This window comes from Pantherophis guttatus, chromosome 2 (genome assembly GCF_059756535.1).
Source record: "Pantherophis guttatus breed Tessera chromosome 2, ASM5975653v1, whole genome shotgun sequence".
Classification (NCBI taxonomy): Eukaryota; Metazoa; Chordata; class Lepidosauria; order Squamata; family Colubridae; genus Pantherophis; species Pantherophis guttatus.
Genome location: NC_142064.1, coordinates 160789304 through 160806776, shown reverse-complemented (window position 1 = coordinate 160806776; position 17473 = coordinate 160789304). Strand labels below are relative to the sequence as shown.

General features: G+C 40.3%; 1 protein-coding gene across 2 annotated transcripts in view; it reads left to right on the top strand.

Annotated features, from left to right (window-relative positions):
* The first annotated feature begins 3173 nt into the window (after window positions 1-3173).
* The window catches only part of LOC117663088 (uncharacterized), a 32755-nt gene continuing 18455 nt past the window's right edge, over window positions 3174-17473 (top strand). The window contains exons 1-2 of one of the 2 annotated variants that reach the window (XM_034413025.3): window positions 3174-4149; window positions 12164-12282. In XM_034413025.3, coding sequence (XP_034268916.2) covers window positions 4062-4149; window positions 12164-12282 — 207 coding nt within the window. In that variant the 5' untranslated portion in view covers window positions 3174-4061. Of the gene's footprint in view, window positions 4150-12160; window positions 12283-17473 lie in introns of both variants that reach the window. The other variant, XM_034413024.3, reaches the window with a different exon arrangement.

Below are 17473 nucleotides of genomic sequence, written 5' to 3'. Positions count from 1 at the left end.
TTGCCGCAACCCAGGGTCACGTGATCCAAATTCAGACGCTTGGCAACTGGCATGTATTGATGACATTTGCAGTGTTCCAGGGGTCATGTGATCCCCTTTTGCGACCTTCTGAAAAACAAAAGTCAACGGGGAAGCCAGATTCACTTAACAGCTGTGTGACCAACTTAACAACTGCAGTGATTCACTTAACAACTCTGGCAAGAAAGGTTGTAAAATGGACAAAGCTCACTTAATAAACATCTCACTTAGCAACAGAAATGTTGGGCTCAATTGTGGTCGTATGGCAAGGACTACCTGTATTGTCAAACGTGCTGGAGGCAAAGAAGATTAACAGAGCTAGCAGATCAGCTTCTTGGACACATGCTATCAAAACGATCTTTACTAAAGGGAAGGCATGCATCATCATGAGGAAAGGCTAAAGGGTTTAGCATGCAAGATCATGCTTTAGATCATATATAATATCTAGTGCAAACATTGACCCGCGAGCTTTAGCTGATAGAAGCAAATTTAAACCTTTGCTGTCTATTCAGCTTTCTATCAAACCATCATCGGCCTCTGTATCAATTATCTGTCTCTGCAATGAATTTGTTCCCGCTCATCAATTTTCAATCTGACAAAGTTCTAATTTTGGTTAAGATTATTTTAGCAATATATTATACTGGAGAAATCTGTTCAGCTATTCATGATCTGCAGCTCTGAAGTAGGCTATGAATACTCATTAATTTTATCAGGTAAATTGGAATTGATTATGTATATCCAGGCAAGTCAGGTCAGAGAACAGAATATATTTAAATCTCTAAATCGTTAAGGATTGATTATCTCAGGGGCTCCTTCTATCCTTATGAAATTCTCCAGAAATTTAAGTCCTGAAGGAGAGACCCTTTTAAATATGCCTCTGTTTATAGATGGCCAACTGTCAGAAACAGCAAAGCTTGGAATCACTTCCAAGCTATGGAGCACATGCCCTTGGAATTTGCTTTTAGTCCCAGGCCTCCTCTTTTGCTTTGATTAAATTTTATATTAATATATTAATTTTGACTTGTTCCACATGTAGTTTAGGATGGATCAGTTACGTTCTTGGTGTTGTAGATGTTTGATTACTAATCTAGGCACCATCATCAGTATGAGAGAGAATGAGGTTTCCTGGCTGTTTATAGATAGTAGCCTGTCCTGCCAGATTTAATGATGGTGTGGCTTCTTTGATGGATGGCTCTTGATTAACTAATTTCTTCCTTGATTGCTAGTACTTTTTCCTGCTTATCTGGGTATTGGATGCTGGAGGAATCCTATTCTAAGCTCTTTGATTTCTTTCCAGGTTTTGTATTATATTTGTTTAATTGGCAAGTAAATGAGATTTATCTGTCTATTGACATATTATGTATGTCTATTCATCTTGCAACACATGGACAGACCCAACCACAGTTTCATCTGGGAAACTGTACGTTTTAGATCGGGGTGAAATCCAGCAGGTTCTGACAGATTCTGGAGAACCGGTAGCGGAAATTTTGAGTAGTTTGGAGAACCGGCAAATACCACCTCTGGCTGGCCCCAGAGTGGAGTGGGAATGAGATTTTGCAATATCCTTCCCCCAGGAGTGGGGAGGGAATGGGGATTTTGCAGTATCCTTCCCCTGGAGTGGGGTGGGAATGGAGATTTTGCAATATCCTTCCCCTGGAGTGGGGTGGGAATGGGGATTTTGCAGTATCCTTCCCCTGCCACGCCCACCAAGCCACCCCACCCCCACCAAGCCACGCTCACAGAATCGATAGTAAAAAAATTTGGATTTCATCACTTTTAGATCCAGTTGAATCCAAAAATATCAGGAAATCCTGGAAGCTTGATATTCAGACAATTCAGCCATCAGTAAGCATCCATAAAGCTATTCTCCATACCCTCTCACACTGATGTAAACTTGCCCAGTAATGAAATATCTCCAAGGAACGAGCAGACCTCAGAGAGTACCAAGAACCCAACAATTTGTTTTCACTTATAGTTCATTTTGTTCGGCATCTCATGATTCTAACTAACATGTCTGAGGGTGATGAGAATCAATAGTTCAACTAATATGAAGAATGCACCATTGCAGATACTGATTAGGTAACCTTTGTTTTTCTCTCCTCACTAAAAACTCAAAGTCTACCATCTCCAATACTTTGTGGGGCCAGAATGAGTTTTAATTGTAAAAAGTAAAAGGACAAAAAGTTATTTCCATTCTTAAGGAACGTGGAGCAAGGATGAGCAAAGTTTGAGTTGGCTTTCCATAGCTGCATTTCAGAAAACAGGCCAAGCAAGGGTAAAAGGTTATTCGCAATCTGAACAAAAAGGGGGGGGGGAATGATTTTTTAAATTTAAATGTAATTACAATTACAATTTAATTTTAAACTCCTATAAAGTACCTCCAAAAACCACGGAAGGAGCTTTATAAAATTCATGTGTTTATCAAAAACTCATCTCTTTTCTTATTCCCCAAATATTGGTATGCAGAATAGATGACCTGAAGGTCACTCTCAATATGCACCACTGTGAGAAAGGCCGTAATTTAGACCACAGGGCAAGCTCAGTTCCCGGGCATTGCAATTGGGAAAATTCCTATCTTAAATTTGGAGATCACTTTAGGCTTGTAATAACATGACCGTTGTCATTGGTTACGAGCTGCATAATTAATATCAAAGACTTAATATGGCTTTAATATGTTCCGGGTATGAATGCCAAATAAAAGTATCCCATTTTATACCATATTGCCTCATTTTAACCAAACTCCCTACCGTGTAGCAATTAGCCCACAGATTTGCATTCCTTACCCCCCAAGATAATTGTAGCTACTAAAACGTTCTCCCAACTGTCCCGTTAAAGTTTGTACTTCTGCTTGGTTTTCTTACTTTAGGCAGCCAGAGGCCAATAACCCGGGGGAGTGAGAAATTACGTTGCATATTAAAAAAGAGAGAGAGAGAGAGAGAGAGAGAGAGAAAGAGATAAAATGAACTGCCTGAGGAGGCGAGGGAAAACGTTCCTTTCGCTTCCCCTCTCCGGGTCCACAGTTTCTATGGCGACCGCCGACACAATGTTCTATCCCGAGAATGTAGCGATTCTCACTTTGAACCAATCGGGATGGAGAGCGTCCCATCAGTAACCAATCAGAAGCGAAGCCTAGAAGATAGGCTCAATAAGGCGAGAGAGCTAAGAGCTCTCGGTATAGCTAGCGCGGGAGTCGTACATCCCAGAGTCTAAGGTAGAGGGAGGAGGGGAGAGGGAGGTGTGGTGGTGGGTTTTTTTTTTTTTTTTTTTTGGTAATTCCTACCGGGATCGAAGCCTCTGAAATAGCCTTTGGGGGGGAAGACCGCATCCCATCCCCCCTAATAAAAGATTTTGGTACTTGGCTGGGAATGCCGGGAGGGCAATTCCCAGCCCAAAAGGGTTAAAGCATTTTGAGTGATTTCCATTGAAACGGATTAACCGAACGTAATCCGAAGGCATTGTATAAATTATAGGAGTTTACGGAATGTGAGAACTGAACTATAATCCGAAAAGTATCCGCGGTAGTTTTTTATTTTTTTTTTTTTTCTTCTGCAACCGAACCGGCTGCAAAAAGAGACGAATCCGATTGCAGTCGCCTTCGGGACAACCTACCCTTTGTCAGAGAGCGGAGAAGGAAAAAAAAAAAAATAACCGCTTGTTCCGAGAGAGATCCAGATGTTCTGCTATCAGGCCCTCTCCGGAGGAAAAAGACACGGAACCGGCCTTCGGCCTGCCAGAAATCTCCTTATCAGAAGCGGAGCATGCAAATAGAAGGAGAGGCGAGCGGGATCACCAGGCACAATAGGAGAAGCGGGGGTGGCACCCAGCCGCTCCTGAACTGCACTGATCCGAGGAGCAGCCTGAGGGGGGGGGAAAAGAGAAGAAGCCAGAAGGAACTAGGGGCGGACTGAAAAGACTGTAGCTGGCCGGATTGTTGAAAAGACGAGGCGGCGACTGATCCCAAGAGCCGCGGGTCCGGCAGGTGGTTCCTCCATGTGGAGCCTCCAACCTAGAAGAGAGCTCGGAGAAGGCGGTGGATTCCGGCGATGACCGAGCTAAGCGAGGCCCAGACTTCCACACCTGCCGACACTGTTCCTATGGACAGTAATATAGTGGCCATTATTATAGCTACCAGTGAGTATTTGCACGCCTGTCCCTCACCCTCCTTTTCTTTTCTTTTTTTCCCTTTGAGATTGATGTATTTGCCTTCGATTCTGTTTAGGAATGTAGAAAACTCCACTGCCTTTCCTCCCACTTCATTGTGTTGCCAAAAGCCATGCTTGTCTTCTCTTCTCCCTCTCTCTGTGCATGCACAGGGTTAGTTTATAGCTGGGCTCTTCTGTGCGGCGGTGCTTGCGACTTTTTGAGAAAAGTGGTCTAAGTAAATGCTCTCCAGGGTTATTAGGACTACAACTCCCAGCATTCCCAGGCTCGTCGTCAAAGGAATCAAGATTGAGGAAAGCTGAATTACCGATATAATATTCTGTTTATCTTGGTTCCAGAAGCAAACCCAGATTTCAGTTGCAGAAGTAATGTTGTACTAAGCCATTGTTTATTTGATCCTGGTTTGCTCACTAATCACAGTCTGCTGGGTACATACATGGTATTAAGATGTTGACTGCTGCTATTTGGCACTGAACCCAGATCAAACCAAGCCACATTGAGGCATAGTATAATGTGTGAATTAGCTAGTATCGTTGTGCATGGTGCTGTCTTGTGTCTTGTGTGAGAAGATGGGGAGAAATCTTTGTAGCTCCTTGGCAGGGAATTTTAATTTCACATATGTGACTCTGAGTAGAGTACAAAGTTAATAACACAAATACAATGCAACAAAACAACCAAAGACATTATAAGAAAAATAAGAAAAATCATTAGAAGCCATAAACTGTTTATAATATGCCATGTGATTCGTTATCAAACTGTTGACTTCAGAAATTGCCTCAGCCTTTGGACAAATTGATCAGGAGTCATCATGGAGCCATGTGTTGCTGACATATTTGCCATAGGAACAGTCTGTGCTGTATCATTTATTAAGAAAAATATCAAAATCAAATGATTTAGGGCTGCAATTAGGGCACCCAACATTTGCTTTTGTCTTATGCATTTTCTTTGCATACAAATGTGTCGTTGGAGACCTATGTATAATGCTTTGTATTATCAAACCAAAATCAAAATAGATGCATTTATATTTTGAAAGCCACTGAAATATTTCTGACTAACGGGTAGACATTTTTGAAACTCAGTCTTGCACACTTCTATAGTTCCATGAGAGAAAGGAGCAGGGGCAGTCGGTTGGCCAATGGGATGCAGGATGTAAGGACTTGTGCTTCAGTAATCTCTGGAAGCCATACATTTATACATCTGCTATAACAAATTGTGTTTTTATCCACACTAATTTAAAAAAATGTAAAGACATTTTTAAGCAAATAACAAGTAGATATTCTTCCATTATCTAAATAATTCTGGGATCCCTAATTGTAGACATCCTGTCCCTTTTTTGTTGTGCCTATTTTGTTTCAGAAAGTAGAATGAAGAGCATTTGATCACATTTTATAAAAAAAAATATCTTGGGGTTTCAAAGTGTGACAGTGTCCTGTGATACTTATGGTCTCAACTAACTACAAATATTGTCAAAGTTATCCATCTTTAGAAGTGGGGGGGAGGGTTGTTGTTTTTTTTTGGTTTGGTTTTTTGCTTTTTTAGGAACTTTTCATGATTGTTCAAACAAAGTATAGCTACCTTTCAATCAAAAAAATGCCCCAAAATATATAAGGTAGAATAACTAAGAACAGTGTTAAAAACACAAGTTATAATTCTCATGAAATGTTATTTTTTAAATTTGTGCTTACTTATAAATAAAAACAAAAAGCACAGTATTAAAAACAACCATGCAAAGAAATAAATAAATAAATTGGAGAAACCTAACCTACCCAATAGATAAAAGTAGGCTAGTGATGACAGCTGGTATTAAATATATTTTCCAGGATAAAGAGTTTCACAGTTTGAATATAGCTAGTTAAAAACACCCTCTCCTCCATTCCCACCAAATGTATTGAAATAACACTGTCTGCAGAATTTGGTTTCAGAACATTTCTTACCCCAAGATCTCTCCAGAGGCCCAAAGCTACATTCAGGGTCTCTTGAGCATATATCTCTTTGTCCTATCTCCTGTCCCAGATGTGTCCTGCAAGGTTCTCTGGTTTATTTTGTTCAATTAATAGGATTCCCATTGCATCCTAAACCATAAACTTTGAAGCCTGGGTTTGAAGAACATGTGAAGCTAAAATCAAACCAACTACAGTACATCAGAATTTAATGTGATGTATGAATCACACCTGTGTAGCAAACACAATAGAGGGTTGGAAGAGACCTCAAAGGTCATCTTGTCCAATGTTTTGTCAACCCAGGAAGTCTACTTCTACAGCACTCCTGATAGGTATCCATCTATTCACAAACAGTGCTTTGGATCAAGAAATTCTTTCTCGTGTTTACCCTGATACTTTCCCTTATCATTTGAACTGATTAAAGTTCAGAACTTTTAGGTGCAAGAAAACATTTTTCTACTTATTTATGTGACACATACTTTAGAATATCTTCTGGCTAAGCATAAATTCTCCCTTTTTTTCTTAGTCAATAAGGCCCTTGTCGTGTTTCACTTCAAGCCCTCATTTTCCCCTGAAACTCACTAGCTGCTGATCTCACTTATGCTATTTGGAGATAATGGATGGATGGATGGATGGATGGATGGACGAATAAGATATTCTTAAACTTTGGTGACCCAAATTGGACACGGTACTTTAGAGTCAACTGGCCAAATCCTCTAAGTGCTCTACTTGTGATGGTGCAATATAGATTTGCTCAAGTGTTTTTGACCATTGTATTTTCCCACATGCATTGATGTTAGTCCAGGGGCTATTGCTTCCAGTCTTATTTATCTGTTTTATCTTAAAGCAGAACTTTAATCTTGGTTGAACTTCATGTTGATAGTCTTGGCTTTATTCTCCATCCTGCCAAATCAACATTGGTGAATTGGCTTTTTAAAATAAAATTATTCAGGGACTTATAATTTAATTTGATCCTGCTTGCAACATGAACATAGTGCTGAGCAATCAGGTTCTTCCAGAGCAAATCAGAAAAGCTAATTTAAACTAATAAAATCCCAATAAATACAAAGCAGGTGAGAATTCTGCTGACTCCACTGGCTCTAAATAAATACCAGGATTTTTTTTTTATTTACTTGCTTTATCTAGCCATATTTGATGCAGATTATTTAAAACCAGTTTTCTATACATGAAGTCCCTAATGAGGAGGATTAAATTAACATTTTAAATTAGAAAAATAGCCTAAGTGGGAAATTTGTTAAGTGAGTTTTGCCCCATTTTACGACTTTTCTTGCCACATTTGTTAAGTGAATCACTGCAGTTGTTAAATTAGTAACACAGTTGTTAAGTGAATCTGGCTACCCCATTGACTTTGCTTGTCAAAATGTTGCAAAAGGATGCTTTTCACATGACTCTGGGATATTGCAAACAGTCATAAATTTGAGTCGGTTGTCAAGCATCAGAATGTAAATCATGTGGGGATGCTACAACGGTCATACATGTGAAAAATGGTCATAAGTGACTTTTTTTAGTGCCATTGTAACTTCAAACACACTAAACGAATTGTTGTAATTCGAGGATTACCTGTAGAAATATTAAGAGTCATAGACCAATATATGTGAAGACATCAGATTGTGAAAATGGAACCAAATGGAATTTAGCTAAAGTGAAACTGCTAGATTAACCTAAGAGCTGCCATTAGTGGTATTTGGCCTATTTTAATGAACTTCTATCAGGGATGTGGTGGTTCAGTGGCTAAGACACTGAGCTTGTTGATAGAAGGGTCGGCAGTTCAGCGGTTCGAATCCCTAGTGCCGCGTAATGGGATGAGCTCCCGTTACTTGTCCCACCTTCTGCCAACCTAGCAGTTCAAATGCAAGTAGAAAAACAGGGACCACTTTTGATGGGAAGGTAACAGCATTCCGTGCGCCTTTGGTATTTAGTCATGCCAGCCACATAACCACGGAGACGTCTTCGGACAGTGCTGGCTCTTCGGCTTTGAAACAGAGATGAGCACCGCCCCCTAGAGTCGGGAACGACTAGCACATATGTGCGAGGGGATCCTTTTTACCTTTAATGAACTTCTACAGAAACAGATTACAGTTGAGAACTTAATACTGTATCTTATGCAGGAAGGAAATGTTGTCATCTGATCTTTACAGGTGGTAGAAATCTGGGCATGCAAAAATAAAGAGAGGAAGTCCACCATCCAGAGCTCCTTATTTCCAGTCTTTTAAAAGCCAATGGGACTGCTGGGAAGTAAACATTCAGTAGAATTACAGATTCTAAAAGCTGGAAGCTTAGTCCTCTGCATTCAACAACTATTTAATTGCTGATATTTTCACTTCATTATGTGAGATACAGAAATTTCACTCAATTATTTGTCAAATGCTTCCCTCTTACTGAGCACTATGTAGAGTAGAATAAAGAAAGGCCTGCCCACGAATTTATGTTCTAAGAATAAGGAAAAGGGAGAGGCAGGGATTAAGGGGAGAGGAAATTGGTAAAGCAAAACCTGGTAATTTATTTCTTTCTTTCTTTCTTTCTTTCTTTCTTTCTTTCTTTCTTTCTTTCTTTCTTTCTTTCTTTCTTTCTTTCTTTTCTCTCTTCTTTCTTTCTTCTCTCTCTCTCTCTCTCTCTTTCTCTTTCTCTTTCTTTCTTCTTTTCCTTTCTACGTTAGAATCCAGGAATGAAGAAGTAATTTGGGAGAAGGGTCAAAACTTATAAATAGCAGAAATAATTTTAGATTTAAGAAGAGCAGTTTGGTCTCACAATGCAAACATTTTGACTGCAATCTCCCCATACTCCTATCAGTAGACCTAACCCCTAGGATGGCCTACCCCAACCTTATGCAATCCATGTTGTTGATATCATTTGTAGCCAGCACTGTTGAAGATAATAGGAGTTGTAACTTACTATACCTAGAGGTCACCAGTAAAAAGAGAAATGTTAAAGGGTATCCCTAAAAGAAGATCCCTAAGATATCTTGGTTCTAGTAGGGATGTACTTGACTCTTGACTTTTAATGCAGCTGTAGCTGCATTAAAAGAAGAAAAAAAACCCCTAGTATGACAGAGAGAGCTATGCCTGAAAACTAGAATTTTAAGATAGAGGATTATTTATTGGTGCATTCAATATGAAGTCTCAAGATGCAAGACAGTGTTTCATTGTGGTCAAAATTGATACAACTGGGCCTCCCAGTCTATTTTGTTTGATTTAGAGAAAGGAATAAAACTCGAAGTTGAATAAGAAACATCGCTCAGCATAGCTTTATGCATTTTCGCTTTACAGACTATTTTAACAGATTACCTCAGATGACCCAATTCATATTGTGCTATAAAGAAACCTCTGAAAAAGTATGTGGTAAGGAAGGGGTGCCTAGGAATGGACTATGTCCACCGAAACAGTGTGTCCCACCTGATTAACCCCACCCATTAGATAATGGACAAGAGCAAATTCTTTTGAGATATTAAGAAATAAAGGTCAAGAGTGAGGAAACTAGGACTGTCTGGGGAAACAACTTTATTTTTTTATCAGCTGTAAGAAAGGTAGGCTATCTGACACACGGGTTTCCCAGTCTCATGACTTTCTATGCAGAGCAAAACTTGGAAAAATTGTGTAATTAGACTTGTTCCCTCTCCACAAAGAACAAGAAGAGAACATGATATGCCAATGGAAGTGTATCATGGTTTCATTTTTTTTTTCAACAACGCACTATCTCTTATTCAAATTCCTTGTTGAACCTAACGGCTTCTATTGAGTATGTGGAGACAAATTCGTCACACCATTCTTATTCTGTTTTTTAGTACAGCAGCTCCCTGAAAATGTAGAGAAGTTTCTCTGGATACTTAGGTCATTTATTATTTATATATGTTTTTAAAATATTGGCTTTGTGAATAGTCTCTTACCAAAAAAAAAATGGTCGGACATGTCTCTTTCCCAAAGGCTTGCAGTCAAAAGTCAGATTATGATTTCAGAGAAGAAATTTTAGCACTGTTCATCACTGAATTATGGAGACTTAGAATGATTTTTTTCGAGCTGTGCAATGAAGTCATTGTTGCATTGGGAATATCCAGGAAGATCCAGGTTCAAGTCTCCTTTTATCATAGAAGCTTGTTAGGTGTTCAACCTATCTTGTAAGATTGTTGTGATGGAGAATTTGGAGAAGGGAATGTTTTAGCCACCACCATCAGCTCCTGGAGAAAAGACAAGATATAAATTGAAAGAATCCCAAATAATGTTATTTAAGGAAGCTTGCATAATTATAAGTATGGACAAGTTTGCTCATCGGTTTGCTTGTTTTCTTTGAAAGATTTATATTTTATCTTTCTTCAATAGCGTTTATAGGAAGACATTGAAATGCAGGTTGAAGCCTGGAGCTGGTTCAGGACTTCATGATTATTATTCCAACAGACAAGGCCTATATCAGGTCCTTGTCAACCCATGACATCTTGGATTCCTATTCTTATAATTGGCTAAAGAAAAGAGCCAATAGTTCTGTAATCTCTTTGTCATAAACAAATGACTTCCTTCTAGTATTTAGATTGCTGATGACAGATACTTTCTAGAGGTATAAATACATCATTAGAGTAGTCTGCTCTAGAGAAATAGCCTATAGAGAAATATCCAAGGGATTCTTAAATACTCGATGAGATTCCTGGTTGGCAGAGCTGATGATCATATCAATTTTCCTGAATCGCTGCTCCGACAATCCACGCATGGGTATTTCCCTTCAACTTGCTAAAGACTGAGTGCAAAGATTTTTCCTCCGTTGCTTTAGCCATGCCCTTGGCCCCAGTCTTTTCACTCAGTCTAGTTATAGAGACTCGAGTTGCCTTTCTCTTGACATTAGGGAGTTTAGTTTTTAGTATTTTTCCTTTAATTTAGATTTTTGTCTGATTGGACTTTGTCTGTTATTGGGAGAGCTGTGCATCGTGGGATTCGTGGAGAGTTGATGACATGGAAAGAGCCATTGAAACAATTGTACCTAAATACCCTCCTCAGCATTGTGGAAACAGAAATGCACCTTGGGCTGTAATACATTGGGAATTCAGATAGTGCAAGTCTAAAATCAAATGTAACTAATTCTTTTGGGATGTTGCAGGGCAACTGAATAGTACTTGTTAGCCTTTACACCTCGGGTTATTTTGTGATGAATATGCTAAGTAGTTTGAGAACGGCCGCTTCAAAGTAGTACTTGAGTTTATAACTGCAACAGATGTCGACAGAAAGATGGTGGTAGTTCTGACTAGTCATGGTTTAAATGATGAATTTAAGTTTCCAAAACCTGCAAATACAGACGAGATGGTTGCATCTGTTCAACTTACATCTTGCACCTTTGATCCGTATTTATGTTAGCTATTAGCATCTAGCAAAGGAGGTCTGGGTGGGTGGGTTCAAAGCATAGTAGACGTCTAATTGTATCGGGGCAGATATTCCTGTATTGGATAGTGGTGCAGACCCTCCTAAAGAAGTCATAATCTTTGGAGCTATGGATTGCATTCCTATTGCTGCAGTGATACATTTGCTATTTCAGCTATGGGCCTTTTGACTTCCTTGTTTTCTCATTTGCATTAGAGGTACCTTTAGCCTCTAGGACAGGGGCGTCAAACTCAATTTCATTTAGGGCTGCATCAAGGTTGTGATTGACCTTGGGTGGGGCGTGGCCGACTGGGTGGGCGTGGCCAGCTTGACATCACTCCCCAATCTGCTGGCATGTTTCCTCTTCCCACTGTGTAGACCAGACCAAAGCCACACAGGCCAGCCCCTTACATTTTCCAGGATGGCACCACGGGCTGGATCCAACCACATTGCGGGCCACATCTGGCCCCCGGGCCTTGAGTTTGACCCCCCCTGCTCTAGGACAACAACTCTCCCCATTTCTGTTAGCAGGCCGTGCTGGCTAGAGATGACAAGTGTTGTAGACCTTGGGGAAGTCTAGGCTGAAGTTAGACACATACTTTGTAGAGATTTCTCTGAGCTTGATGGTATTTGGAAGCTGTACAAGATGTTTCATTGTATTTCCCCTTTTCTCTTCTTCGTTAGCAGTTTCTTCCTCTGTGTTCATCGTGGCCATTTTGGTGCTGCTGCTCCTTTTGTACCACCGGGACCCTCTGTGCTGCCAATTTCTGTGCTCTTGCCGACTCTTCCAGAGCCCTAGTCAGTATGTGAGTATCTCGCCAGTTTGCCTGCTTCTTCGGGTTTCATCAGCTTCCCTTGCCCACCAGGCCTCGCTGTTCCCCCGCCCATTTTTGATCCTGGGTAAAGACCGTGCCTCTTTGTGTTCTGCAAGGACTGGAGGCCACACGCTGCTCCCCTGCACGGTCTTTGGCAGGCCTCTCTTTGCATGGTTGTCATCTCACCCTTGGAATAAAGGAGTCTAGTTTTCCTTTCTGCTGGCTGAATAGCAACTTAAGGTCTATTTACAGTTCTCTCCTGCCAAGTTATAGTGTTGCGCACCCAGGAGTGCCTGTTTACTTCCCACTCTGTCTACAAACAAAGCCTTTTCACCTGAACCTGTCCCCAGTTGGCTGCTTTTGAGAGTGGGTGGTACTATCCGGGAGCGGGCATTGAAGCATGGGAACAGATGGGAATGTAACACTGAGAGCGAGTCATGTCAGGGGGTAATGATGGTGCCAGGAGAACTGTGCCCCTCCTTACCTTTCTGGCCCTTTCAGCCCCAGGCCTCCTTTTTTCCTTACAGGGATGGAAAACAGCAGGGAATGCTCCTGTAAGGAACTCGTAAATGCAGACAACCCCATTCTCCGTTGCCAGTATCCCGGCAACCAGCATTATACCTTTCACAGTTCACGACTGGGGATAGCCTGAAAGAAAACATTCTCCCGAGTTCCCCCTTTCTCTCTTTTGCGGAGGCACATCGTGGTTGTTTTTTTTTTTAATAATGCTTTTTTTGCAAGCACTGAAGAAGTGGAACCAAAAGGATTCCAGAATGGATGGATTCATTGCACCTTCTTCCCATTCTCCCATCCTATCCTATCCCACCCCACCCCACCCCTATTTTGACTTGCAATACTGTATGTATGTATTTCCATATCCAGAGGTACCTTTATATACTGTACCTTGCTTAGTTACAGGATTGACCTTTAAAATAAACCTCTTCTGCCCTATGTCACAAAAGTCATGCATCCTACCAACTCTTGGCAAAGTATCTTGGAGTTTTCTATAATCCACATTGAAAATCCAAAAAGTCTGCATTTCAAAGAAGATGTTGCTAAGATAATTGTGATGCAAGTAGAGTCTGCGCTACTCTCTTTGTTGCCTCTACTATACTCCCCCATTTGTTGCAGCAACAGCCCCTTGTAGGTTTCCAGTTTCAATAGAGCTGTCTGTGATTTAACATAAGTCGCCTTCTCCCACAGCTGTAGTAAGTGTAGAGTAGTGTTTTTAGTTATCCCCTCTGTGTTCAGAAGAATGGAATCATTATGTAGTAAATCTAAATCATATGGAATTATGGATGTTAGAGATACAGTGTTGTATAATTCTGTGTAAAAACTGCTTGAGAATATATTGGAAGCAGCTGACATCTGTCTCATCTATGATTCAGCTGAGTGTTTTATGATAAGGCTTTCTTGGGACAGCTTTTTCTCAGGAAGTTCTTTACCAAATGTCCCCAGGGTAAGTAGAAAGGCTGCCTTCATGCAACATTTGTTTTTCTTCATCCGCTCCTGTTCAACAAGGCAAGAAAGCTTCCAGGGTGAAAGTATGACAATTAGCCTGGTCATCCTAGTTGATTTTATAGGCAAAGGCATGTCAAGGTCTCACGGTGATTCTTGCTGGTTTTTCTTAGAAGTGCATCGGCCTAAGAACTATGTTTGTCTCTGTTTAGAACTTTCAGAGTTGATGCGTTTTGTTTTAAAAGCTGAGGTCGAGTCAAATTATTTTGGCTTGGAGAGCATGTCCTGTGATGTCTCCAAGGATTTAGTTCTCATGGTGGTTCTTGCTTACTTTTCTCAGAAGAAGCGCATCAGCCTAATTGCTATGTTTATCCTATGTTTAGAGCTTTCAAAATTCACTCATTTGGTTTCAAAAGCTGAGGTCGAATCAAACTGTCTTGGCTTGTAATGCCCTGTAATTAGATAGATGTCCCCAAGGATTCCGTTCTCTTCATCTCTTTGAAAATCAGTTGCCTGGAAAGAAATCACCCTTTGCTTCCAACCCATATGGATATCCATTTTGGATAAGGAATCAAATGGCTGGACAGTTTCAGGGGAAACATACTGATACTTAATCATATGATTAAATTTAGCCACTATTTTAAATAACGCATAGAACTATTACTGGTTTAGCCATTGTTTGCTGAGTTAACCACGGTTGACTGGTTTTGATCCCTTTCTAAAAACAAATGAACCACATTGAAACAGACCGGCATAAAAAACATATCCCGGTAACTTTTTCTTTAACCTGTTGTCCTCTGTGTGCATTGGAATCAGAATTTTCAGCTACCAATCCAGCAGGAATTCTTAAAGGCTGTAGTATTTGGAGAGGAACAGACATGGCATGGATCCTTTAAGCTATTGCCTGATTTGGAATTATCTGACCAACTATACTTTTTAGTAGGTACAGAGATCCCACTTTTTTTTAATGTTTGCATGCCATTTACAAAGGTTTCTGAAAAGTTTGGTTAGCTGAGGAAAGTAAGACTGTCTTGAAAATGTTGGTCTATTGTGATCCTAAAGCAGTCATGCTGAGCTCAGGTCCGGTGAATCTATGCCGCTTGCAAAACCTAAAGCAGTATTTAAGATATTTTTTTTTTAAATTTTAATATTGATTTTAATTGACAAGTTTTAAATTATGGGCCAAATTTATAAATTATTTTAACTTTATTTTAATTGTGATGTTTGTATCGATGTTTTTATCTTGGCTGTTCACCGCCCTGAGTCCGAAAGGAGAAGGGCGGTATACAAATTTGAATAATAAATAAATAAATAAATAAAGATATGGACTTTAGCTCCCTGCCAATAGATATTAAAGCAGCTGAGGTTAAGAATCGCTACCCTAAACCAATATCTAGTTCTTGCTTCTGGCTCCAGAAGTTGTGGGAGCTTCATCACTGGAAGCTTTCAAGAAGAGACTGGATTGCCATCTGTCAGAAATGGTGTAGGGTCTCCTGCTTGGGCAGGGGTTTGGACTAGATCAGGGGTTGGTAACCTTAAACACTCAAAGAGCCACTAAGGTCCTAACCAGAAGCCCCCTGTTCAGTTCTGGAGCTTCCCGGAAGTCTGGTTCTCCCACCATAGAGTCTACTCTTAGTGCGGCCTCCTTTTTCTTCTACCTGTCTTAACCGAAAGCCCTATCAATTGTGGCGCCAACTGGAAAGCCCACCCGTTGCCATAGAGTCTCTTCCTGGCGCGCCGTGCTCCCCCTCCCCTTAACCAGAAGCTCCTCTCAAAATTGTGGTGCCGACCGGCAACAAGGATGACAGCAGATGGATGAAAGAGCCACATGCGGCTCCAGAGCCACGGGTTGCCGACCCCTAGACTAGATGATCGACAAGGTCCCTTCCATCTCTGTTATTCTGTTATTTATTCTGCTTATTTTTCAAATCCCAGATTCAGATTTCAGACCAAACATGAAACTTCTCATGGGTGCTGGTGGTGGTGGTGGTCCTTTGTTTTTGTTTTGCTTTTGGGGGGAGTCTTTTGGTTCATTTGGCTGGCCTTAGCAATGGGATTAATTGGCAAACTAATATTCCTTTCTGATAGTTCCACTTGACAAGACTTGTCTTCAAATAGTAGGTCTCTGCACTCAATTTTATATTTTAGGAAAACGGGGAGAAATGCAAAATGGAGGCTTTGACCTCTATTAGTCATTCAAATTCATGCTTTATATTTTTTTAAAACGTGACTGGTCACACGCTGACTACAGTACTATGTCTAATTACAATTTCCTGTCCTTCCTCCAGAGAGGGTTGCCCCATTGTTAACAATAAAGGACTTTCAACTGCAATCAAGTGAAAACACTCCTCCCCAAAGGAATCATCCTGCAGAGAGTAGACGTGGAGTGGAAAAACTCTGGGAAGGACCAGCGATAGGGATTTTACTAGATGACTCACTTTTCTTTTCACTATGGCTCCTTTAGTCATAGCTCCCCATGGGATCATTGTTCCTCGGATAGGACTTCAAGAGGGAATGCAGTCACAATCATTTTGCCATTGCAAACATATGCAGTTGCATATGCAAACCTTTGGGAGAATGGCACCACACTGCCTATAGGTTTAGTAAAATAATATTGAAATAATCAAGGTGGCTTACACTTTCTATAGTCGGAGAAACAAATCTTTGAATGTTGTATGTTAGAACAAAATTTTTTATTTTTGATCAGATCAAAAACTTGTCTAGTCTAGCAGTTGTAGATTCAAGCAGTTGAGTTGTACAGATGATCCTGGAAAGAACACAGGAGGAGCTTGAAAACAATCGTATTCTCTGGACTTGCCCCTCAGTAATCAGAACTAAGTGGCATAATTACATAGCAATAACCAGGACTTCTGTATTGAGGTCATTTGTGAGTTCATTATTAAAACAAACTCCCTGGAAATGCACATTCCTATTTACTTTTATGTCTGCTCCTCACCTCCTCTGAACCATCTTTTCTATCATATTTCTGTCTGGCTCTCAGTTTTAACAGAAAATAATGCAGATCACAGAAGTCTGAGTCAGATCCTTTTCTACTTCAGAGAATATAGAAACGCAGAGAGAGAGAGAGAGGGAGAGGGAGAGGGAGAGAGAGAGTGCGAGCGAGCTTTGCCTAATAAATGTTTTTTTCAAGTATTTGAAAAGATACTAATAGAATATGTTTTTGTATCTAGCATCCATTTTTTTAAACCACAGCATTGGTCGGAGTACAATTTAGTTCATTTATTATGCAAATTTGGCAAAGTTACAGCAAAACCGAACTAAATAAAAAAAAAATTATCCCACATATGTAAGTATCCTGAAAACAACAATCCCAGAATAAAAGCAGTAGCTGTGGTGTGATACCCAATCAAAGCCCTGCTTTTGTTCTCTCCTTGTTCTAGAAAGTAGGATTACTGTAATTATCATATTGCCAGGTGGAAATATCCAGACAGGTGTAGTTTTACTCAATACCACCACCAAAAAAAAAAAAAAAAATGCTCTCCTCAGTGAGTGAGTGAAGAGACGTTGCTGTCTGAAAAAGAAAATGTTGGCTTTCAGAGGCATTTAACATTTTTGCTGGTCTCAAGAAAAACGGCACTTTGCATAGTTGTAAGGAGGATCAGATGGAGACAATAAGCATTCTGGTTGGTGGGGGACTTCCTGTGAACATGCCTCCCTATAAGTGGGAGGAGAAATACTTTCTGGACATCTTTTCTTATCACAA